General features: G+C 37.6%; 4 protein-coding genes across 4 annotated transcripts; 1 reads left to right on the plus strand and 3 right to left on the minus strand.

Moving 5' to 3' along the window:
• Positions 1-2744: 2744 nt before the first annotated feature.
• LOC131777918 (uncharacterized) lies at positions 2745-4653 on the minus strand. The gene has a single exon (XM_059094291.2). The coding sequence runs from the start codon at positions 4342-4344 to the stop codon at positions 3478-3480; it is 867 nt and encodes a 288-aa protein (XP_058950274.2). The 5' UTR covers positions 4345-4653; the 3' UTR covers positions 2745-3477.
• A 1638-nt stretch (positions 4654-6291) lies between these two features.
• On the minus strand, positions 6292-7390 carry LOC131778222 (melatonin receptor type 1A-like). The gene has a single exon (XM_059094615.2). It carries the CDS (start codon positions 7388-7390, stop codon positions 6335-6337), a length of 1056 nt encoding a protein of 351 aa, XP_058950598.2. The 3' UTR covers positions 6292-6334.
• A 1199-nt stretch (positions 7391-8589) lies between these two features.
• LOC131778105 (SUN domain-containing protein 2-like) lies at positions 8590-15077 on the minus strand. The gene is made up of 12 exons (XM_066171427.1): positions 14937-15077; positions 14233-14493; positions 13474-13550; positions 13159-13254; positions 12593-12683; positions 11971-12014; positions 11569-11674; positions 11363-11481; positions 10793-10855; positions 10086-10196; positions 9327-9419; positions 8590-9229 (listed from the first exon to the last, which is right to left on the minus strand). The coding sequence occupies exons 1-12, from the start codon at positions 14989-14991 to the stop codon at positions 9107-9109; spliced, it is 1239 nt and encodes a 412-aa protein (XP_066027524.1). The 5' UTR covers positions 14992-15077; the 3' UTR covers positions 8590-9106.
• Positions 15078-16957: 1880 nt separating this feature from the next.
• On the plus strand, positions 16958-23907 carry LOC131778143 (BTB/POZ domain-containing protein KCTD5-like). The gene is made up of 6 exons (XM_059094528.2): positions 16958-17300; positions 17376-17484; positions 19216-19310; positions 20016-20114; positions 21321-21452; positions 21778-23907. Exons 1-6 carry the CDS (start codon positions 17160-17162, stop codon positions 21805-21807), a joined length of 606 nt encoding a protein of 201 aa, XP_058950511.1. The 5' UTR covers positions 16958-17159; the 3' UTR covers positions 21808-23907.
• The last annotated feature ends 1139 nt before the right edge of the window (positions 23908-25046 follow it).

Here is a 25046-nt window from a genome sequence, read left to right on the forward strand (position 1 = left end):
ACGAGTGGCCGCAAATATTGAAAGATAGCCAAATTAGCAAAGTTCTTAACAGTTCTCACGAGATAACTAAGGGGTCATGTATGAGTTCAAACTACGAAAACATTGTCAAAACTACGACTACTGACTTATTACACAACAACCTTTATAACATAGCTAGTAAATTTGTGTAATCAAATTCAATTGCGCGAGCGTGCTTCATATTCCTATTGTGCACGCTCATGACGTCAGCAAACAAATCCCTCAAGAAAAAAGTTTTCCTTCGAGTTGAAAATGTTATAAAACAATTGGTTCATACGTCAGCTGTGCGTTCATCGAGATATGAAGCACTTGGGAAGTTTGGAGAGCACTCAAGAAGCTAGAGTTGCTCTCGGCTACGCCTCGAGTAACTCTTACGCATCTTTCGTGCTCTCCAAACTTCTCGCGTGCTTCATATCTCGATGAACGCACGCTGACATATGAACCAATTGTTAAATGATGACTATGATGCCTAGACGAACACCTCAGATGTTGAATTGGAAAAATAAAAAATCTTCGTGAACATCGAAGGTGAGGAAAACAACAAGCTATTGGATGAAGAGGATACTCAACGAACCAACTTGAATAGTAAATACGTAAGCTTGACTCTTGTGTTAAATATCCTGATTCTTTAATTTGACTTTTTCTAAGTTCGATACTTGTAAAGTACGATTTGATATTGCGATACGAAGCCCGAGTAAACGCACTCGGAGCGTTTAGTTTCGACAAGTCGACTTTATTTGACCGGCAAAAAGCAATATGACAATAATAATAATAATAATAATGGTTTATAAACAGATCCACCAGGTGGCTTTTCCCTGTTAAAATACATCAATTACAATTAAAATTTTAAAAAAAGTGAAACGCAATTCATTCCAGGATAACAAAAACGTTGGATGCAATATAATTTTTAATAATACATCCGTTGGGTTGAAAACTTACATTATTAGCTTAGCTTACTTACTCCTTTTTTTCGTAACGTGTGATTGGTTAAAAAAAATTATCCGTGACTTAATAGAAAAATTCAGCGTGATGTGTGATTGGACCCCCCCCCCCCCCCACCTTTGCCACCGTCTTGCTCGAGAGCTATCTACGTGTAGCCGTACCCTCCCCCCAAAGTGAAACGGAAGGTTGTCTCGCCTCCGTTTCACCATAGGGGTGGAGGGAGAGGGTACGACGACACGAAGGCTACTAGAGAGCAGCCCGTGAACCAGAGATTTGGTCTGATGGGGGTAAGGCGTTTCAGTTTGGCCCTTTAAAACGTAAAATATAAACCCAATACAACATGTATGACACTACTACGCAGTTTCGTACATGCAACAAACTCGTTCGTTTTTCGCTTCTAAACAGAAAATTTACAATTCTTTGAATAAAGATTTGGTCTCGAAATATTTCTTGGTCGTTTTTGCTCTGTCATTTATTCATGGTTTTCGGGTAGAACACTATCACTTGATCAACCCGACAAAGGTGTAATAAACCTTTTTTTTTTCAAGCACAACTTGTGTCTGCATGTTATGTTATAAAATAATAGGTTCATGCTTTAACTGTCCGTATATCAAGTTATGGATGCACATGGGGAGGTTTTGAGAGCACGCAAGAAACTAGAGTTGCCCGGGGCCCAGCCCCGTACAACTCTTACGCTTCTCCCGTGCTCTCCAAACTTCTCGCGTGAATTCATAACTCGATATACGTACGCTAAGCATGGAGCAATTCTTTATTCTTAAAGTGCAAGCAGGAAAAGCAGGCTAACTATTGACAGTATTCAGGGTATAGAATTTATCTCTTGTTGAACTTTAACATCAAGAGAATTTTTAAGAAGTTTAATCAGAAGCCCATCATCAATTTGCCGGCATTTATGCTCGATGCTCTGACTATAGCATTATGCGCAAAATAATGCCAGCATAATCTGATCCGAACTAGTGAAGACCCACGAATACAATGCCCGATGTGTTCCCTCCTAAAACATGCTTTTCATCTTTTTCCTGCAATGATAGCCACCCTTCTTCAAACAATTAAATTTCAGAAATGTAAAGAAACAGGAGTATAAAGGGGCAGGCAATTGGATGGAAAACAGTGAAGAATGCACAAAGTAGTATAACTGGACAAAATTGATTACGACTGCAAAGGATTGTTGTCCATTCAAAGCGATCTGTTCGTAAAAAAGACTGAAGGGCGGCCTGATTGAGGAGCTAATTGAGCTCGAGTCTAAACTCGTTCCCAGGATCTCTCTTCCTTAAGCACTCGTTAGAGCTCATTGGTTCTGTCGCTCCTAAAGGCAATAAGAAGATAGGCCCTGGGAACAAGAATGGCTGGTGTTGGGGTAGTCTAAGAAGCAGAGAAACTTGATGATCTAGTCAGAATAGATGACTAATACCTGTCATACCTTGACCTAGCCTTGTTCTGAGTGTCACCTAAAGTACAATTAGTTTTCAATTCGACTTTCCGCTTTACATTTGACAGTGCATGATCACGTGACCATCTTTCCGTGACCTCTGCAATGAACGTCATTTCGTGAGCGCGACAAACTGTTGTAATGCAAATATACTTAAGTGCTTCGTTTGAAATTTAAATAAAGCATGTATTTGTCGACAAAACACGCAATAAAGCCCTGCCTATTACCGTATCCAAGCAGATTTTTGCAATTCCCTTGTTCCGTAGATACTAACCAACTCTTGATTAGAGTTTTTTAAAAGATATTCAGAATTTTCGCGCAGACCTTTTATATTAGCCGTATTCTTTTGACTTATGAAACTGATAAGGTTATGAATAGTTATTACAAAAAAAACATTTCATTCATTTGAATAAACGTTTACTTTGGATGAGTTATTTAATTCTGAATTGAAAAACACATTCCAGTCATTTCTTGCACGTTGGTAGAATTTTCTCGACAGCCGATTCTAAAATGTATTGAAATTATCGCACGAAGTATCCAGAAACATCTATGTCTAGAGTTGATGTTATTATTCCATTATCCTCGTGTTATTATCTTGATTCTTGAATAGCAATCATTTACAACTTCCTCAGATTTTATTTCTACCTCGTTTCATTTAGATTCACTTTTTGTTTTTAAATTTACATTGAGTTGTTACGAGTTCAATTTTTTGAACAAGTTGCTCTCTTTTTTTCAATAAAGCAAAGTTATTATTTATAACCCACATAATAAAAATTCATAACATCGTTTTCCTGTTTCCTTTGTCCTGATCTTCCTCACCGTTGTTTATTTTGCCAGACGGCGCATTATCTCTTTTGTTTCTTTCTCGTTATTTCGTGTTGTGAACTTCCAAAAACCTGGCGTCGATTAAAGAAAACTGCAACGGCTTGTGTCGAGCGTGAAATGAGAAGGCGCAAGACCTGAATGCAAATGAACAGCCTCCTTTCGTAACAAAAGTACTTTCGATCGACGCAATATCAAACCACTTGTTCTTTTTCCATTACAATTTATTTCTTGTCGTTACCTCGTCTTTATGAGGGTAAAGATCTAGCAGATCGGCGCTGTTGATGCAGTTTCATTGGTTCAGTTGTATCAGACCTTGAACGCCCTCTCTTTCGTAGATATCGGCAGTAGCGAATATCATCAAATGAATGTTCGCCGCCTTTTGTTCGCTTCTTAAACTCTTCGTCCTTTTTAAAACTCCGAACATGAGGTTTAAAAGAGATGCCCTTCGTTATGGGTGGTAGATGGGTTGGTGGAAGTTTTAGCGTCGGTCCTAAGCTGAGTTCCTCATCGTTCAAGTCGAAATGGCTTGGCGGTGGTCCAGATTGAGGTCGCTCGATTTGATTTGAATCCTCAGCTGTGAGAACCCGCTGTTGAGCTTTCTCCATAGCTTGTTTTTTACTCTGCAGATTGCTGTTTGCTTTCTGTAGTCCGTGCAAAGAGAAAGTGATTGGTTTTCTGCCCACACGCTTCTGTTCAAAGCTTACAGTCGATTGGCGTCTGTCTAAAGCTGGCGCTGGTTCGGATTTTACGCTTTTCACTTCGGATCCGTTGTTGTTTGGCTGTTGTTTAGAAGACTTTAACAACACATCGTATACATCTTTCAAAGACAGCGGACGTGGCTTAAGTTGCGCGGAGGCTCCTTCCTCTGTTTGAACCGAATCGGAACTTGATAGATTCAATGATGTGTTCCGCAGCACGTCGCGTTGCTTCAAAAGTTTATTGCGATCATCTTGAGCTCCTTTCACCCAATTTTTCCTTTCCGTCTCCAGCGCAAGCCTGACTTTTTGCCAGTTGTGCGAGGCGCGGTTGTTTTTCTGCCGCAAATCATGGTTTGCTCCTCTAGCTTTCACTGCAGGCTCCACATGTAAGCTCTCTCGAGGCGCGCTAGCCATAACTTGTCAAGAACAGAACGAATGCAAACGTCTGTATTTACGTCTGGATTCTACTCGACACTCAGGATCGACTTAATAAGTCTTTGTGCAAATAAACCTGTTGATTGCTTATATTACCCTTTCCACCGATCTCTACGATAGATTGTTGTTGCGTTAGTCCGTCGTTTCTATCAAAACACGTCGCCAAGCTTCGTGGGGGAGAAACTTGTTAACTCAAGTGGCTCACTTTTTGTTCTACTTCTTTCTTGCGTGCATTTTTCACAAAGCCCGACTATACAATGACCTTATAGAGCTAAATTAATTACGTTAAATCGTTTCACACCTTACGTAAAGGTTGCTTTGTTATCCGTGCATGTAAATAAGGTGCTTTGTTGAAAGCCACTGATCTCGTCAAAACAAAAGGGCAATAAAGGCTTTCTCTTCCTTTTATTTCATTTCGTCAAATGACAGTTTCGAAACATGACGCTACTTTTTAAATTTTTCTCCTCTCCAACAAGTTAATTACCAGCTTCGTTGTCAGTTGTAATCCTTTTAATGACGAATTTGATTAAAATTGTTAATTTACGATTGTCTGTTAAGTCGTCCGTGGCAAAAAAGCTTAAAGAGAGCGAAACTTTCTCGGAATATTTCTGTTCTAAGAACTGTGACGTAGCCTAGTTCTTGGCCGGGTCCAGGCTGCCTTCTTCCGAAGAGTGAGGTAACGGCCTGGGAGCTAGCCGGCAAACCACGTCTTTTAGAGTCCTTTCTCTTACGTCATTGAGTCAGGAAGAGAGAGGACCCAAAGAGTGAGGTTGCAGCTGCCACCTTTTTATGTTCCTTCCTTATTTTTACATCATCCGTGGTCCATAACTAAACAACCTCGCAGCAAAATGAAATGCCATGCACTTCATGGCTTTGTAAGACATTACATGGGAATTACGTTTGTTTCACTGCACTTTGTGATTTGTGTCTAGTGCATTCAGAAATGTAAGAGTGTGATGCTCTTGGTAATTTTTCCATTCCTTTTCATATTGCCATGCTCCCTAAAATTTTAAATTTGACGTTAAAGCTTGCACTCAATTTATCTTCATCCCAAATCATATCACGAAACACAAATAGCCATCGATCTTCAGACTTCGTATCCCAAAAAAGAGCTAACTATTTCCTTGTGATGTTTTTAAGAGTATGCCATTTATACATTTATCCTAAAAAAGAGCTGATCTTAGTATTAAGATAATATATCAGAGAAAGAGAACGAAGACATTGTGTCAATAAGAAAGAAAATTGAAATAAAAGCTTGCCAGTAAGATATCTTTACTTCAACTCGAACCGATCTTAAACTAAACTTTTTTTCTGGTGACGTTTGATGCCGAAAGAAAAAACAATTGTAATATGCGTATTTCATAGTTACTGAGTGTCAGATGGCTTAATTTATTCTACCTGGGTTAAATTAAAATGTCACCTGAATTAAAATTGATCACGCTAAAAGACCCCACAAAAACGCCGAAATTACCACGTCCATAAGTACGAGGGCCTCAATGACGCAAACTGAAGCTTCTTTCCTGTATTCTGTGCGCCTTATCCTGCATTTTAAAATGTTAAAATACTTAAAAAAAACTATTAGGCATACTTTATAACGTTTATGTGATATTTCATTTTAATCGATTCCCAGCATCACACAGTCAGAAAAACATTGACGCCAACGGTGCTAAAAAGATTGAGGATAGGCGCCAGATGTCACAACAGCCAAAAAACCTATCTTACTAACATAGACTATTAATAATTTAACAGCGATGATCCCAAATAAACTAAAAAAAGCCACAATGACAGAAACTCCACGGAAAAATTCTAAACATTGTATAGTATTCAACAGCCAGCTCAAAGACAAATTCTAAAATGTAAATCTACCCAAGAGAGTGTTTCGTTGACTAACCAAACTCCTCATTTATAATGATTAAAACTGCAAGTTTTGAAAGTGTCTGTGTTGTTGCTTTCTCTCCTCTTTTTTCCTTTACTTTATCTGTCTCATCTCAAGAGTTACATCCTCTTTTACTTTTATGATACGATTTTCAACTTGAATACCTCTGCGGCGGTAAGACCAGAACTTGAAGGCCGCCAAGATGCGCAAGTACTCTACTCGAAAGGAACGATTCATGACGCCATAAATGATTGGGTTGAGAGAAGCGCTCGTGAAGGCGAAACAAGTGTAACTCACGTACACTTGTCGTTTAAGTTTCCAATCTGAATTAAGAAAGTCGATCAAGTCGATTACTACAACAGGCGTCCAGCAAACTAGAAAACCTGTCACGACGACTAGAAGAGTGTAAGTCACGTTAACTTCGTCCACTGATAGGCACCGGTTTGTCGATGGCTCAGATCTGCAACTACTTTGAAGCCGAAAGATGAAATTCAAATTGTGTTTCCGCACCTTCATGAACACCCTGGTATAGCACGCTATGATTAAAATTAATGGAACGGCTACGTACACGAGGACCAAGAAGGCTCCGTAGCCTTTAAGCAGGCTTTCTGAGTTGTGTGCGCACATAGCCTTTGCAGGATGGAAAGAAAATTCGTGTCCGGCAACGACGTAAGGAAGGGGCGCGAGGAAAGCGATGATCCACAGAATCGCAATTGTTGCTCTGATTTTCTTTGCGTTGAAAATTTTTTGATAGAGCGCACGAGAATGCACAACTCGAAAATACCTGTTTACAGCAGTAACGGCGAGAGTTTCGAGGGAAATTGCACACATAAGGAGAATCCAAAAACCCTGAAGCTGACAAAGAAAATTATTGAACGGCCATCGCCCAACAATGAGAGTGGCTACTGAAAATGGAATTCCCAACAAAGAGATAAGAAAGTCGGAGATCGCCAGAGTTATGATGTACAAATTGGTAACAGATCTCCCAAGAGATGGATTTTTTATGGCGGCGATTCCAAGCAGAAGATTGCCGGCAAAAGACGTTAGATTGATAAGAAGCATCATAAAAGATTCTACGAATCGGATTGCCGATGTTCGATTTTGTAATTGTCGGGAGAACAATTCTGTAGTTGTAAGCGTCGCATTCATTGCGTCCTTTCAACTTTCTTTTCTCTGTGGTAGTGTGCGTATGAGAGCATGAAGTCAAATAATCCAAATCCAGCGAGAAATTACATTTGGGGATGAATTGTAAAGCCATAAAAATTGCCATCCATTAAACTGTCAACTCCGCATTATAACGAGCACCTGCTTAACTCTTTTATTATCAGGGGTGACCAATAAGTAATTTCTGCTTGCAATGTTGAGGGCAGAAGGATGAAAACATCAGCAGGAGATTTTGTTAAACCCCAAATTTGATGCTACGACAAATTTGACGAATAAAAACTTGTTGAAATGAATGACCAAGTCCCTTACTAACCCAGACCGAGAATTCTATGAGAGCACTTGGAATACTGCGATCCTCAAACATCAGGCCCCGATTGTTCGAAGGTTGGATAACGCTATCCACTGGATAAAACTCTATCCGGTCGATAACGCTATACGTTTTGCTATCCGGATAGCGATTTATCTGTTGGATAGCGTTATCCGCATTTCATACAACTGGGTCCAGCAGGAGATTTTGTTTACCCCAAATAACAAGAGCTCTTTGATTATAGGAAATGTATAGCCTTAACCCAGTAATAAAACAAGTATTTAGCTCTTTCTACATGGGTGTTTCGCTTCTTTTCAAGGATCGCGGTCAACTTTTCTTTTAACGATTTTTCACTCATAGCCTATAAAGTAAAGGTGCCATACTGGAAACAGGAATTCAACCTAAGCTTAGTGGACGCTTTAAATTAAAACTCTACATACAGTGAGACGCGGGGTTTTGGCAGATTTTTATGTCGCTATCACTTGATTATTAGCAACGAGAATAAAACAAAAAATATTGAAAAGTCATCATGATATCTACTGGTTTACAAACTGGGCCCACTTAATTTGGAGCCAACCACGCAACTACTAATTTCGTTCGGTATAACTGATAATGTTAGTAGAGAACAATTGACACAAAGTATTCAAAAAGCATTTCAAGATAAAAATTAGTTATTTAAGTCTTGATTGACGGCACAACAACTAAGTGTTATCATTTTCAGTTCAAATGATAGTTGAAATCGCTGGAAAAGGAAGAAAAAATTGTCATTTTAATCCGGTCAGCCAAATGGCCTGTGAATGTAGATGGAAATGCAAAGCTGACTCGAACATTTTACTCACAGGCAAATTCAGTTAAGGAGTGACTAAACGTCGCCAAACATCAGTTAAAACTGATGCCTTAGCTTTGTTACATCAAAAAGTGCAAGTCAATCTTTTTTTATGCTTTCCTGTTGATATTCTAGGAAAATTCTCATTAATTAGACTTTAATACCAATATGATAACATACTTTTTTTTCGTACGAAGCTGGTTACCTTACTTCGATAAAGCGCTTTTCGATTGAGTGTTGCAAAATCAATCTGCGCACGATGTCGAACTTCAACAGAGAAATATATTACTAGGAGCTTATGAGATCTAGAAAGGCACGTGACGTGACCTTATCTGCATGGTTTAATTTCGTACCTGATTGGTCGAGGGAGCGGTGTGAGTATTTAAGACCAATCACAGAGCTTAATGAACTTGGCAGAAACAAAGTATAATCAAGGTTATCCTATACGCAACAACATATAAACCAATATCAAAAATATACGCTCCCATTTACAGTCTTTACTTTCACTTTGAATTATATTTACATTACAAAATTGTTCCTACTTTGCAAAATTGAGTAATCGTGTGTGTTAGTTATCTGTTTTGTACGGCAGTCCGTGCACTCTAAATCTGTACAGGCAGGTAAAGGCAGGATTCCCATAGTTGGAAAGCACTTTGAGCTCAATATATCGAAATTCTGGTACGGTGGTCGCCTAAACCCAAAAGTGAAAAAAAACGTCACTCAAGTACTTAGTAACAGCTGTAACGATCATCAGTGGGATCAACTTGGAAGCACTATTTTATCCTCACCTGTACAGGAAAATTTTGAAGAGCGTGTCCTCTATCACTATACAAATACTCGCCCAATAGTACCTTTTCACTACCACGGGCATCAGCCCAGCCCTGTGGAAAGGCAAATGAACGCGGTTATGAGTTTATGAAGAAACCGTTGGGAAGCGGTGATGGACAAGTGAAACAAACAGTTGCCGCCGTAGCGAATGTTCGAAGAGCTGACTGTTTGAGGAAGAGCTCACTCTCCAAATGTCAGCCGTGGAAAATTTGTTGCGGTGGGCTAAGGTGCCTTTAACAGTTTATTGTTGATAACCAACCAAACTAATTGAGAATTCGTGTCAGTCTGTACTGATCATACTCAAAAAAGCTTTGTAAACATCACCGCAGCATAGTTTAAGGACCCGGAAAGTGCAATCGAGGGATTGACGTAGATTAGGTTTTGTCGATGTTAGCACGCTTTTCGACTCAGTATCCTTAAAGGAATATCAAAGTAATCATGACCGCCAATCAGAAGAGAGCAAAATACCGTAAAGAGCCAACGAAAACTCATCGTAAAAACAAGCCGACAAACGCGCGGGAAAACGCGGATGACCAGGTCGTGGTTGGGCTTAGTATGGCATTTGATTGGTTGAGAGGGTAGAGCGCGTTTCCAGACCATCTTACACACGACAAGTCGCACCGAAAATTCGCTTCATGTGGGATAAATAATTTCTGTGAAAATCTGTGACACCGCGAATTGAAACGAGCTTTGCTTAAGTGATTGTGTTCCTTACTCACCCAGACGGAGAATTCTTTAGGCGCACTTGGAATACTGTGATCTTCAAACTGGGACAAAGCTGTGGCCATGTGTTCCAATGTGAAAGAAGTGGGTTTGATCAAACGGGAAAGCTGGTAAAAAAAAACAATATAAAGTATTATTTCATCGACTACAAGTAATTTTTTTGTTCTCTATCAGTTATTTATTTGTTCCAACTTTCATATAAATAGTCGGAATGCTGTGTACGTATTGTGAGTAAACGATTGAATTGTAAGTAATGTTTATTTTTAATTGCCTGAATTGGCCATGGCCTGCGAGCGGGCCCTATTTCGGCACGAGTGTTTCTTCACCCGCGAGAAAGTATGAAGCCTAAAACAAGAAGGTCTAGCACTGAAATTTCAGACCCCCGGCAAACAAATCTCTCCCCAGCTCGTCTCAACTCCTCCCGCAGGCGGAAAAAAGCGCGTCCTACAGTACTAATTAAGAGGGCCTGGTTGCAAGCTAACTTGCAAGACCATCATGCCGTCATTAATTGTACGTAATTGTAGCGTTGATGCAGCATTGTAGTATTGTAAGTAGCTGTAGTATTGTAGTTGTTGCATTGTTTGTGATTGGTTGCATGTTCCACCGAGCTGCAAACAGTGACGTTCACCACAACAAACTAGCAAAAAAAAGAATAACAAATGGAGATGTCAAAATGTATAATTAAACATCGATTGATATCAACCTTGATCACGACAAAACCAGAGCTCCCATGAAAAGCCCAACATTCTCCAGGGGTGCTTCCAGGCTAAAATTAAACGAAGAAAAACAAAGTCAAAACAAATCTTGGAAATGAAATACAAATATTTGTATGCTCGTGCGGTGCAAGCTGACTGATGATGTATTAAGACGTACACAGCGTGACTGCCAAAACTTGGAGCTTTTCGTGAAACAAAACCAAATTATCACCACAGCCAATCAGAGCAAGGGAAAATAGCACAAGGAACCAATGGGAGGGCTAAGTAAAAACGAACTAGCTGTGAGTGAGCAAGGCGTAATTGGTTTTACTTTTGCATCTGATTGGTTGAGAGAATGACGCGAGTTTTCTGGACCAATCACAGGGCGAAGTAAAGCTAACCAAGAAAATTTAAAATAATTTTCAAGATTCATTTGTAAATTACTCTACTAAGCAACCTGAAATTGTGACTTTACTTAAAAATCATGAGAAATCCATGTAAATACACGCCAACTCAGAAACACTAAGGCTTCCGAAGAACAGATCATAGAGTACTTCGCTATCTGCTCCACTACTGACCTGAATGATCACCCTTGGTAGCTTGACTTCATACCACACAGGGATACCAAACACTAACACTTGAGGAATGGCTCCATTAGCAAAGGTAGGAGAATGATTTGAACCGTGTATCTGACCACCTTTCAAGTGATTCCAACCAAATAAAGAACATGATGAATTAGACAGAAAGGTTGGTGTTAAATTTCAGCACTAAATCAAGTACCAACCTGCTGATTCCAAGGCGTAATCAGGGATACCAATCTTGTCCGCATCCCAACGACGAAGTGCTTCTTCAATTTTATTTTCCACAGGTTCTCCTTCCCAGGTTTTTGACTGGAGACAAATATAAAACCGAGTGTTTAACCCTAGCTTAATTCACAATAACAAAAATACAAATTCCTTTTAAGTTACTCTGGGCTGAGACAGAGAGGATTAGGAGAATTAACCTCAGAGATCTTTTTCCTCACAAGATTTTGGCTGTATAAGTTCCCTCCACCCAGAAAATACCTTATGCACATATATGGTGCCATCTAATCAAGCTTAATAAAAATTAATATAATATACAACACACCAGAGTTGGAAGAGGGTTCCCTCAACTAAATCTGCATACGTGATAATATTCTACATACCTGGCCTTTTAGTAAGACTTTCTGGTAAGCATGTTCTCTGTTTGCTGTTAAAGGAACCACATTTTTTAGTAGTTATAAAATCAAAGGAAGCCAGAGATGACCTCAGAAATGTAGTGACTAAAACCTCTGTTGAATGAAATTGATTGTAATATATTTATACATTCACAGAAGTCAAAACCGGTACTGTTTCCAAAAAGTTCTAAGCCTGAAATCTCAAGTTCTCCAATGTCTCTGGTTATATTGAAGTCTGCCACAATATCTTTCACACCCCACCTCCCCTTCTCGAAAAACAATTACACTTTTCCTTATAATCAAATTGATGCTTTGATCATGTAAGTTTATCATTTTTATAATGGTACATAAGTTGCTACTGATATTGGTCTATTAACACTTTAAAATTTAATTATCCAATTTCAACTCTTATTTTCAAAGCACAGAAATCTTCATAGGTGTTGTCTGTATCCTAACCCAACCTTCCCCCCTGCCTTTCAAAGGGATATGAGAAATAGATACAGCTGGTTCTGTATCTTCACCCCTCTCCATTCCTCCCTTGGAAAAGTGCTTTACAGGACAAGTGGAGCTGGCATTTCTTCACAATTACTCTTGTGCTGTAATTACTTACTTTTTATGCTCTGGCGGGATTGTACTTGTTCCAGTTTCCTAATACGATTTTTCAACAGTTTGATTTCTGCTGTATCATCTCCGTGGTGTTGCTGTTCAGTAATTAATGATCATAAGGTAGCATGTTAAAAGCAATATGAATTGTTTAATAAAAAGTTCCTTTTCATTGTCCTAATCTATCGTATCTCTATGAGAATTTCAAAAGGTTATAATTTCATTTAGCTATAAATAGCTTGGAGGACAAGTTTCTTTTTCATTGCCCAAATTAATTTCACCCAACCCTTCAACCCGCATGACTATAAGATAGAATTTAGTTTCTTCCCATAATTTCACCCCTAAATCACATCCTTAAGGTCAAAAGGATAAAATAAATGATCACCAACCAAGGAAGCCCTTCATTGTTAAACAATTCTCCCTGTCAACACCTTAGAAAATATATGGAGAATATGCATTATGAAGTAAGAATGCAGAATGTTGAAAGGAGTTTTTTACATTTTCTTTGCAACATACTGTGAGTTGTTCTTAAGTTGCTGTTGGTAGGGTAAAACAAGAAGAGTCTTAAGTTACCTTTTGCTTAAGATGGTCTGAGAGTAATCCCATCAAAGCCATCAGAAAAATGAAGCAGAGGCAAGCAATAACAACTACCAAACATTTCATGAGATGCTGTGTATTTGAATAAATAAATAATCAATTATGATCATCTGAAAATTTTTTAAGGCAACTGAAGTACTACTTAACTTAAGATCTATCCTCAGTCCAGGAGGATCAATCCCTACTCAACATAATTTCTTGCAACAAGTGGGGCAGCACGGCCAAATGGTTAGAGAAACAAAATTTTTCCTGGGTTAAGTCTGAGAGAACTTATAAAATAATTTTTTTTACCTTAGATCTTGGTTTAGCTTGAACACTCTCACTTTCATCTTTGCCCCCTGACAAAATTTTTGTTGGATTGTCTAAACCTGAAAAGTAAAATTCATGTGATTTCCTCATGTAGCAATGGTGGACATTTAATAATATAAAACTCATTAATTTTGTGCTCAGTCAGCATTTTGTTAGGCTCCCTAGACAATTCCCCACTATAACATTACACTCCTTGGTGAAGAGAGGCACTGATGTTCTGCCACCCAATGGAATAATCAGGACCTGATTAAGGGATGGGCCCAAATCATGGGCCTGATCCTTCCAGTCCACTGATGGCTGGGTCACAGCATCTACCACACATTGGGGTGGGGGGATTGAAACCTCAAAGAGATACCCTGTCCAAAAGAGATTCCTTTTATAAGATCGTGGTCTTTAAAAGGGATGGGGTGGCACATGTTGAGGTATAGATTTACATAATCATAAACTGGGATGGTTTGTTCTAAAGAAAATTGGGTGAGAGGCAAATTACTCAAACCAAACCCCCCTTTTGTCTTTACTCTGCAAAATTTTTTGTGGACACTGTCATTCGATGAAAGTAGTAGACTCCCGGTTTTACAAAGGGGCATTCTCCAGAAAAGGAAAAGTCTTCCATATTAGCGTAGAACCCCTGTATACTTGCAGACAACTTTATCGAGTACCGGTACAACCCTTCCTCTTAGACAACTCCACCTATTGGTAATTAATGCAATTAATAATAAAAGCAGCTGTAGCTGTTCTTACCGTACAAGTGTTCTGGTCTATCGTCAAACTTTGAGGTGTTGTTGGCGATATTATGATTTTTATCAGAATGGACTAACGGCTCACTGTGATCCACCTCATCATCGCTGAACAATGTATCTTTCTGTTGACTTGTACTTGGCCGCTTGACTACCCGAGTAGAACCTGATTGTTTCTCTTTTACTTCCGAAACCCTTTTGTCAACTGCACTAGGTGTGCTTGTCAAAATTCGACTTCTTGTGCTGCGTCTCTTAGGAGTATCATCTGTTAATAGAAAAGAAAGTCACAGGTTTTCAAGAATGCATCATCACAAATTTTAATTTCGCAGAGTGCAAAAATTCAAAGCTACTTTTTAACTAAACTGAAACACAAAAATAGTTCAAAGTTTGAACTACCGAAACAAACAAGCTGAACAGGATTGGACAGAAATACAGAGAAGCAAAATTGACAAACTAACAAACGTTATTTCTGTTAGGTAAAGCTTAACAATTCGTTTTGAAGTAACGCCTAGGATTTTCATCGACTGATAATGATCGCGATAACTTAAGTCTTAATCAAAAAATTGCAACGAAAAATCGCTATACAAAGCATGTCAGGAAGCTTAATACATATTGGTACAACTTGTAAAGTGTACATTGCTTTCAATTTCGCAGTGATATGAAACTCAAAAGTAACAGTCAAGTGTGAAATCCTCGGGTAAATCTTACCTAACGATAAAAGATTGAAACTGCGATCTGAACGCGATTTTTGACGTGCAGTCATATCTGTCGAAGTTTGAAGACTGTTTTAAAAGTGAATTCCTTTCAAAATCAAATGCTATTCAAATCTATATGTATTTTCCCTTTTTGAAAGTAACGACAGATACACTTCGTGAGTTTATTTAACGCGCCAAACGTAAACCTCGTTTCCAAGTTAAAAAGTTTTCCCACGGGTGGGGCAGGTATGCACGCTGAAGGTGGGGCACGTGGAAGTCCAGGTTATACGTGCTGAAGTAAATGCAATTTCACGTAATTAGTCGCATTTTCTTACGTCATTCCCACATAATTTTAAATATCATGCAAATTTATCTCATAAAATCTGCAGTATGTAAGTATCAGATTTCTAAGGACGATTTGAATGCAGCGTAAATGATTACCTCAGGTCACTCTGTTAGTTTTGGATTCCAAGGATGCAGTATCTAATCCAGAATTTTTCAGTCTTTTGTGAAGTTGTATGAAGGAGAAAAACTCCAGATCATTCAGGGTAATTCCCAATCGCTCTGACGAAGGGCTAAAGCTCGAAACGTCAGCTTTTGAACTCTTTACGGCGGCCAATTTACATCATCAACTCCGTTGATAATACTAAATTACCTTGTTATGCTCTCCCACCGACGCAGCACAAGGTTTCTTTAGACTTAACCCCTTTATTTCTTGACGTAAAAAAAATATGCATACTATATATTCCTAATGAAAAGCTGGAAGAGATCTTAAGGTATAAGAAATTGTACCCTTCGCTCATTATCTTCTTGAAAATTCTCATTGTTTCCATAATGGTATTTGAAGTGGGAGGTTTCTATTTCGTCTGAAATCACACGTGTAATTTTACAGTCGAACGACGGGTTTCAATTAGAAAAATTGTTTGTCGCATGAGAGCAGCTGCGTTAGTTTAATATTAGTTAAAATATCACCTACACAAGAGGGAAATTGAAATATGATTTAAACTCCCACGTGCTTAAAAATAGAGACATTCAATCTAAGTGAGAGGATGAGTGGGAGGGAATTGAAGGAGAAAAAATAGATCAGAGCACGAAGGAGAAAACTTTTATTAGAATATGTCTGTAAGAGATGCCCACACATTTGACGTTCACCTGCAACCTCATCTGAGCTGGTATACTTTTTAAAGGGGGGGAGAGGAATATCGCGCGATAAGGGATTGAGAGTTCTTAATTTTCGTGAACAGCGGAAATACGAAATTAAAACCCCATGAGCTGTACTTTTGTGTTGCCTTTTGCGATATGTGAACCTCAAAGCCGTTTATCCGATTTTTCGTGATGCCTTATTGTTACTTTTTAATGTGCGTGAAACGTGTGCAGGAACCAGGAACCCCCCCTCCCCTCCCCCCTTTTTAAAAAGCCATTTCAGGCAGTTCAATAAAGCATCATCTCCTTTTTGTTTATAGTGAGAGGAAATATAGCCATCATTTTTAAATTGGAACTTTTAAATTCATCTTTTGGTCTGTGGAAGGAACTTTAGCATGACTCCACGATTCACAAAATTTTAAAATTCTTTTTACTGCTTTATGAATACAAAATTATCTTTTATAGATTCCACAAATAAATAATCGATGATCAAACAAGTCTTAAACAAAGAAAGTTATAACTTTTTTCCTTCACCAGTGAGAGAAACTTTTGAGAGAAAGCTCGGTTAATTAATTTTTTTTTTCTTTCTTTCAGCCAACTGGCTATTAGCATTTAGAGGAAGACCAAGTTTTTAGTAGAACAAACTTTTTTGACCAAAAACCGATCAAAATGGCCTAGCACTGTCAATTAATGGATAGTTTTAATAACTTTGGACGCTTCGTTTTGACAGTGTAGGAGAAAATTGGACCCGACGAAGAAATCACCGAGTATTTAAACTTATTTTCCATTGCAGCTGTACACCAATTCAAAGACCATGCTTTACATTTTTTGCGTGGGCGTTCTGAAAATTGTGCTTCTTTGTCGGAACCCTTCGGAAATCATCGGAAGCCCTCGTAAGCAAAGTTTTCTTTTCAAAACGCTTTTTCTGTGCTGGGAATTTACAGATTTAGATCAAGGAAGCCAGGTGAATTTGTCCAAATTAACAGAAGCTAAATTTAGCAAGCTATTTTTAGCACAGCTGCCGACCAATCAATACGATTTACCGAATTATTATCTTTCGGCGAATTCATCTTCATAACATGATGAGTACAAGATGGCTACTCCAAGTAACAACTGGGTGAAGTTAAATGTCGGTGGAACGTACTTCTTAACGACAAAACAAACGCTTTGTAGACACCCTAACTCCTTTTTACATAGACTTTGTGCAGAAGATCCTGATTTACCCTCGGACAAGGTAAGAATACGCATTTCAGTCAAAATTTGTGAAATGTTCTACCCAGCTAAACAAGTAGGCATTTTGACATTTCAGGACGACAGCGGTGCTTATATGATAGATCGAGATCCTCGCTATTTTGGACCTGTTTTAAACTATCTACGACATGGCAAACTTATAATCGATAAAGACCTCCTTGAAGAAGGTGAGAGCATTGAAAGTTAACGTATTTTAGATTCTTGGTTCGAAGTTCACTTCGCTTTTGGCATTTTGCTAAGTAAACATTTGGCTTGAAGCGTATGGGCTTGGACGTTCTCTTGGTAAATGCCTTATTAATGTGTGCTCTGGTTTCAAAAAGTCTTCATTTGAGCCGTGGAAAGAACATGCTACTTCTAAATTAATTTTCGTTCGAAAGAATTCAGTCTATTTAACGTATGCAGAACTCATTCAAGTCTTATATGCAGCGGAGAACGAGTATTGTTGATTTCGGCTGTTTTATCCTTTCTCAAAATCTCTCTTGACGCATTGGGGGGCTCAAGTGTCGGCTCACTGGTTAGTAAAAATTTACGCCAAAATACATACTAAATATTTCTTAGAGTAAACATGCTTATACCAATTGTCGTGGCAGAACTACGAATTCATGTATGATTCCGCCATGTCAATTCTGTTTCTGTACTCGCAGAAACTTCAACTTGTATTTACGAGATCTCGGCGGATTTAGAAGAAAACTCGAAAAGTGATCGCTTTTTTAACGTACTAGGCATTTTTGAAATGGGGAAATCTGCCAAAGTAAAAAGTTTCGTTGCATCTTGGGTAATTTTAAGCATGAAATTCTGGCAAGCACTGCTGGAACATTTTATAATAGTCGGTGAGCTCTGAACACGTTATGTACAGCTCTGTTGTCTGTTACAAGGATTTATTCACAGAAAGGAACCCTCAACTTTCTAACTAGTAATTTTCTGCGAAGTAAAGAAATTAAATGAATATTCTGTTTAGGTTTCACAAATAAAAAGAGCAATCCATTTTAACACACATAATTTCAATCCAAACAGATGGCTACATGACACTCAACTAATTTACATGAGTTGTGAATGATGGCTGCTCTCTCTGATTGTGACATACATAGACAGTACTGTTTTATTCATTAGAAGTGTTTTGCTTCCAAAACTGATTTGTGACATGAACAATAAGAAAAAGAGTCAAAAATACCCAAAAAAAAAAAAGTTGGGAAATTAATTTAGTGAGCCTGTAGTGCTATGTGAACAGCAGCTTACCTTCATGCTGACAGGAGTTGCTTAGGAAGCCTCACAACAAAAGTAACCATTTCATTCCCAAGATCTCATCAGTAATCCTCTTTACGGTCTTTCATTGAATTCATTTGATGTTAGTGTAGAGAATTTGGTATTTGAACAAATATTAATCACCTAGTTAGTAGTTCTTTTTATTTTCATCACTTGTCTGTTTGATATTGTATTGTTATTGTAAGGAGAATTATTTCTTGGTCTCTCATGGGAGTTTTTGGGTTATTTGCGTGTGTCCATCAAGTTAAGCCAGCTACACACCATTTCCCACTCTTAACTTTGTAGGAAAACATAAGAACAACTACTTTAATTCAGGCTTTGCAATGAAATACAAAGATATTCTTGTAAATCTGTTAACAGCAACATACAGATATGTATGGAAAAGGGAAACCTGTGACTTCTACATTTCTAGTGGTAACGACAAGGAGAATTTGTTTGACCATCTAGTAACTTCTTGAATTGCCAATCATTTCCATAATTCTCATGATCTTTACATTAATGCTTTAAGGGTAGTTTTGTAATGAGAAATTTAATAAAAACCTGTTCCCCTTAAAAAGTTAAACTAGTTTTGTAATCATTAGTCTATTACTTAGAGAAGGGTTCCAATATATTTAAATGTTATTCATTCTTCTTAGGTGTATTAGAAGAAGCAGAATTTTATAATATTGACCCTCTTGTTAAAATAATAAAGGAAAGAATACAGTCAAGAGAGGCACGTCAAAAGATCCCAGTAAGTACTGACCTTTTTCCTCTTTTATGGTGAATCATTGAAACAAGTTGTGCTTCTTGTTATGGGCATTATACTTCTGGGATTTTCCAAATTTTCCATTCTACTGCTCCTTTTGTGGTTTTGAGGGTGACTAATCAAAGCAACATACAAGGCTTCATATAGTCTGTTATTGGTCCAGAAAATTCTCACCATTTTCGCAACCAATCAGATGCCAAACTAAAAACAATTCTGTTCACTCGCATTTCCTGTGCTTTAACCCTTTAACTCCCAGATAAAAATTGTAATTCTCCTTATTGTCAACCCTACAATTCTCATAATGTAAGTTCAAAGAATTTAGGGTTGGATCAACTAATTATCTCCAAATGGATATTTTCTTTATTCTCATCACTTATCTGGCTGATATTGTATTGATATTGTAAGGAGAAATTCGGTCTTGGTCACTCATGGGAGTTAAAGGGTTAAGAAGTTTCCTTGTTCTCACTTTGAGCTCTTTTTGGCTAAATATAATTTAAACCATTGTTCTGATTGGCCAGCAGAATTCCTTTGGTTTTGCTTTTTCCAACACTGAATGGGAAACTGTTCTTAAAGGACATGACTTGGAAGTGATCACATTGTGAGACAAACACTCAACTATGAATATTTTATTGATACAAGGTTACATGATATTTTACCCTCATGAATAATTTGGTGTCGTTTCCTCATCAGCTTCAATCAAAGAAACATGTATACAGAGTACTGCAGTGCCATGAAGACGAACTCACTCAAATGGTTTCTACAATGTCAGATGGTTGGAGATTTGAACAGGTTTGTTTAGTTTGCTAAATAAATCTTTCCCTGGCTGAGCTGATTTTAGTTGTAAAATAAGGAATAGTTTTGGTTTTGATAAAAGCTAGGCAATATTAATTACTGCTTGTTGGTTACTTGATGTACAAGAGTATTTCTAGCATGTGTAAGAAAATACATGTGCTTACCACAGAGATTTGTGATGCATGGAAATAGGAATGGGTGAAGTCCATCTTTGATGTGAACAATATTTTAGCAGTAGTGAAAACAAGGCCCAAAAAAATTGTGTCCTGTCCAGGATTTGAACCCATGACCTCCCATCACTGCTTAACTGGTGTTCATTACTGCAAAGATCACTTTCATTTTCATTTCTTAACCCTTTAACTCCCAAGATCTCATAAGTAATTCTCCTTACTGTCTACCAAACAATTCATATGATGTTAGTTTGGGGAATTTGGAATTGGAACAACCAATAATCCCCTAATTGATATTTTTCTTTATTCTTATTACTTGTCTGCTTGATATTGTACTGATTGTGTGAGGAGAAATTCTGTCTAAGTCACTAATGGGACTTAAAGGGTTAAAAACCGCAGTTAACATCTATGATTTTCATTTGTTGGTTCATCACTTCACGGGTTTATTAAGAACCAGCAGAATGACCAGCTCAGTAGGTAGAGCACTGCACTGGTATTGCAGTGGTCATGGGTTCAAATCCCATAATTAATCAAAACTATGACAAAGAAGAGAAACAAACAGTTACCTGCATGGATACAAGTATCTTAATAAAAATTACTGCAAAACTCTTGAATATGATTGGTTATCATCAACCCAATTTGAGCACTAATAGGACAGTGTATGCGTGATGCTTGTAATTGGATGGTGTAATCGAACAGTAACCATCATGTCCACGCGCTGTTGTTATTTAGCCATCAGTTATACATTATCTCTGGTTTTAAGGTGTTCACAAGGTCACAAGCATTCTTACCACTCCAGCTTTGATTCTAGTTCCAAATCTCTCACTTATTAAAAACCAGCCATGAGGGATATCTTCACAGTGACTATAAGAAACAAGAATAAGTGAATTTTTTTGTTGGTGTAAAAGAAAAATTTAAACTGGTTCTAACACAAGGTGGGATTTTAAAGTTAAGCGCATACCTATAGAAGGAAAACAGTATAGATTTTTTTTCCTTAATTCATCAAATTTGTGATATATATCTTCATTTCCAGCTAATAAGTGTTGGCAGTAATTACAACTATGGTAGTGAAGATCAAGCAGAATTTTTATGTGTTGTGTCAAGAGATGTGTCTGATTCACAAGAACAAGGGGCAGGAGGGACTGAACAAAGTGATAAGGCAAAGGTAATGAGAGAAGTAATGATACTCTGAATGAAATTAAATATCATTCAAAATTTTTTGTGCTGCATGAAATAACTGATTTTCAATGGTTGATTGGAGGAGGTCATTGATATATGATGTACAATTTTTGTGTGTCATGTGTGAATGCATTTCCACAAATTCATTACAGATTGAATGAACTTTTAATAACCTTCATTTTATCATCCAAACTCTTATCAGAAAAACTATTATAAAAAAAGATTATAATCATAAACTCTTGGTTGATTGATTTTTAGAAGAAATTTGTTTCATGGGTTTTACTAAACTGCTGTTTTGAACTTTCTTTCAGACTTTACGACTGCAAGGACTAAGAATGTAGCATCAAGTTTAATAGGATAGTTTACTTACCCCCCCTTCCCAAAGTATAATTATTGCTCCCACCCTACTAACAGTTACCTAATCAAGGACAGTGAGTAGAGGGGTGAGTAAAAAGAGGCCATGAGTCATATATTATTTGGTGGAGTGGGAGGGGGGATATCAAAATTTATTAGCAACATTCATTGTCTGTGCTTGTGACAAATAGAATTTTAAAGTAATTCTAAGACTTTGTTGTTTTACAGAAAATAGGACTATTTCTTAAAATTGTAATATTGCTTTTTGTTTTTGACAGCAAAAAAAATTGTGTTTTGATAATTCTATAAGATTGCACCATTTCTTGTGAAGTGCATAACACATGAGGACATCAAGTAGACATTTGAAGTAAATTAATCAAAAAGCCCCCTGTATTAACTGAAAGGCTTGGGATTGTCAGGGTTTGGTTTCATCCGATCTTTTCATCTTTCCTCATCTCTATCTTTCCCAATATTTCTCCATTCTTGTTTCTCTTTTCGGTTTCATGTCACTTTACTCCTTAGATATCATTATCAGTTCTCCCCAGTGTCTTTCATGCATTATCTACAAGCTAGGCTCTTCAAATTAATTATTGAGTCAAGTAATATCCCTTGATGACGATTTCTTGCTTCTCATTGTGTTTCTGCTTGAGAGCACGCTTAGGTAAGGAGAAATTCACTGCTGATCTCTTCTGAAAGTGAAAAGGTTGCTTACCCTACTTAACTTAACCCTTCAACTCCTAAGACTTGATTGTTAATTCTCCCCACTAGGAAGTTTAACTGAAATTTGGTACAAGCATTTTACCAACTTTTAGCTTATGGAGCTTCAAATTGATAGTCTTCAGTGGGCAATGCTCAGTGTCTCTCCAGCTATTGGCATGGTATTGATGTAATCAAGTTTTAAATTCCTCTTGTTATTTAATCTTATTCCTTGGGAACTATACTCCCAAACACAATTGTTGGCACACCTACTGCTTCCCCCAGCCACCCTCAGTGTTGGTCCACAAGATGTAATTGAAACATTGGCAGTTAATGGTATAGAAGCATTGGAAGGCTGTGGCATGGAAACATAGGTAGTGAATGGTGTAGAAACATCAATTTGCAATTAACAACATTGGGCAGGGGGAGGGGTGACTATCATAGATATTATTACAGAGAAGTGTCCCAACAAATAAATAATGGTAATAGGACAGAATGGAGTCTAATTCTGTCTGTCATCATACAAGTGATTACAAACTTGGAAGAGCATTAGGTGGAAGTCTGATTTGTAAATCATAAGTATGATTGCAGACCGAACTGGACAAAAAGAATCCATGTTACCAATAATTCATAACCATTACAATTTCCAAAAAAATGTACATTTATTTGAGAAAATATGTCTGGTAGAGACATTGCAAAACATTTCTCCAGATATATGACTTTCATATATTCTTAACCGTTTATTTCTCCATTATGTGAATTACCTAGTTTTGTTGGGCAAGTGGTTGTTGCTATTGTTATTGCAATCAATCCTGTGATTGGTGGATTTAGCAAAGTGGACTTGATATAATTGGCTGCCTTTACTGTCCGATCACAGGTGTCTGAGTACAGCCAACCATCCAATTATACTTTGATTACAATTGACAGAAAAAGGAGTTAAAAATAAAGTAGTAATCCACCAATAACATTTGAGGAATTTGTGATGGGTATGATTATGTTTAGGAGTGTAGATTATCAGTCAAGAAGACAAGAAGATAATCAAGTAAGTTTAACTTCAACTAAAATGCAGTCAACACAAAATTTTTGTTTTTTTAAAGACTTTTTAAGAGTTAATTTCATATTATTGCTTTGAATTATGAATACATTCTTATTTGCCCTGCCTTTCTGTTGCAGAAGTCAAAACGCTTGTCTAACTTTAAATGATTAATTGATTGATTGATTGATTAGAGTTGACAGATGATAGATGAAATAGATTTATGTTTATACAAGCCAGCAATTCTGAAATGAAAATATTGAACTAGCCTTATAGTGATCTTTTTGTATATTTGTATATTTCCCTTGTAAAGCTGTATAAATTGCCCTTGTAATTGATTGGCAATAAATTCGATTTTAGCTGCTATTGAAAAATTCGTTCTTTTCAGCTGCGTTTTTGGTCCCCTTTTTGCTGCGATGGACAGTGGAAAGTGGGTGTCCTGTGACATACGTGGTTTGGCCTAGCTAATTTCCTTCCTATACCTATTGGCCCCTTGACAAATTACCGGCTTCCGTCCATAATAATCCTACTTTTACGGATCTTGTTTCTCTCTCATCAATGTTTTTTTGACATCATTCAAAAACTGCCAACCATATTTCCCTTGATCAGCTAGGCGGCGCCTTTTCTTAACTGTTTTGTTGACTCAAAGCGGACGGTGACAGAAACACTTCTAGACTATGTCAACACTAGTTGCGGTTAGCATCGCAGTGAGTAGATTATAAAGTGATCATCAGTTTTTATTTAACATATTTATTGTGGATATTAACTTTTAAAAGCTTATATTTCGCTTTCAAACAGAAGTATCAGAGATTCATTCTGAACTCACGTTTGTAGATCGCCAGTTAGTTTATATGGGCTTTTTTCACTCTTACCATTTCTCATCTTAGCGAGTCGGAACCTGGGCCTTGATCAGGTGACGCAGGGAAGAATTGATTGCTTCATGATTCATGCTCGTCACGTGACAGCTTAACCACAACCATCACCACGATCCCTATAGCAATAACAAATACCACTTTAAAACTGGGCTTGAGAAGGGAAAAAAAGAATAATTTAACATCAGATCGAAATAATAAAGGAAGTTTTAAAGAGAACCGCTAAATAGTAAGTAGAAAGTATCGACTCTACACCCAAGCCTCGATCCTCGAGTTTAGAGTCGAGACTGTCAACTTTATTGAGCGGTTCTGTAATTGCAACAATGATAGTATTAATTGTGATTTTGGACCCACGACATGTATGAATGCACCAGGTTAACAAACACATCTGGTTCGGGTGATATCAACAATTATAATGGTAAAAGGTATAACGGTTATTTAGACCTGTTAGGGAAACAAGTGGCATTAAACTTTTGTAAGTTTAGTTCTAATCAGCAAGAAGCCAATGAAATTCAAATTACAGTAATTCTCAACAACCTTTTGTGAATTAAATCAAGAGACTTGGTGACGGGAACAAAAACTTAACTGAAAATGTGTAATTAGGCGAAAAACGCCGGCGCACATT

The sequence above is a fragment of the Pocillopora verrucosa genome, chromosome 8 (genome assembly GCF_036669915.1).
Source record: "Pocillopora verrucosa isolate sample1 chromosome 8, ASM3666991v2, whole genome shotgun sequence".
Lineage (NCBI taxonomy): Eukaryota > Metazoa > Cnidaria > Anthozoa > Scleractinia > Pocilloporidae > Pocillopora > Pocillopora verrucosa.

Bases quoted from the DNA above. Each gene is read 5' to 3' on its own strand.
- LOC131778143 (XM_059094528.2), top strand. From the start codon at position 17,160: ATGGCTACTCCAAGTAACAACTGGGTGAAGTTAAATGTCGGTGGAACG. The intron at 20,115-21,320 runs GTTTGTTTAGTT...CTTCATTTCCAG, and splicing joins ATGGTTGGAGATTTGAACAG to CTAATAAGTGTTGGCAGTAA. The intron at 21,453-21,777 runs GTAATGAGAGAA...ACTTTCTTTCAG, and splicing joins AACAAAGTGATAAGGCAAAG to ACTTTACGACTGCAAGGACT.
- LOC131778105 (XM_066171427.1), bottom strand. From the start codon at position 14,991: ATGACTGCACGTCAAAAATCGCGTTCAGATCGCAGTTTCAATCTTTTA. The intron at 11,482-11,568 runs GTTGGTACTTGA...ATCACTTGAAAG, and splicing joins TTACGCCTTGGAATCAGCAG to GTGGTCAGATACACGGTTCA. The intron at 9,420-10,085 runs GTGAGTAAGGAA...GCCTTTCCACAG, and splicing joins CTAAAGAATTCTCCGTCTGG to GGCTGGGCTGATGCCCGTGG.
- LOC131777918 (XM_059094291.2), bottom strand. From the start codon at position 4,344: ATGGCTAGCGCGCCTCGAGAGAGCTTACATGTGGAGCCTGCAGTGAAA.
- LOC131778222 (XM_059094615.2), bottom strand. From the start codon at position 7,390: ATGAATGCGACGCTTACAACTACAGAATTGTTCTCCCGACAATTACAA.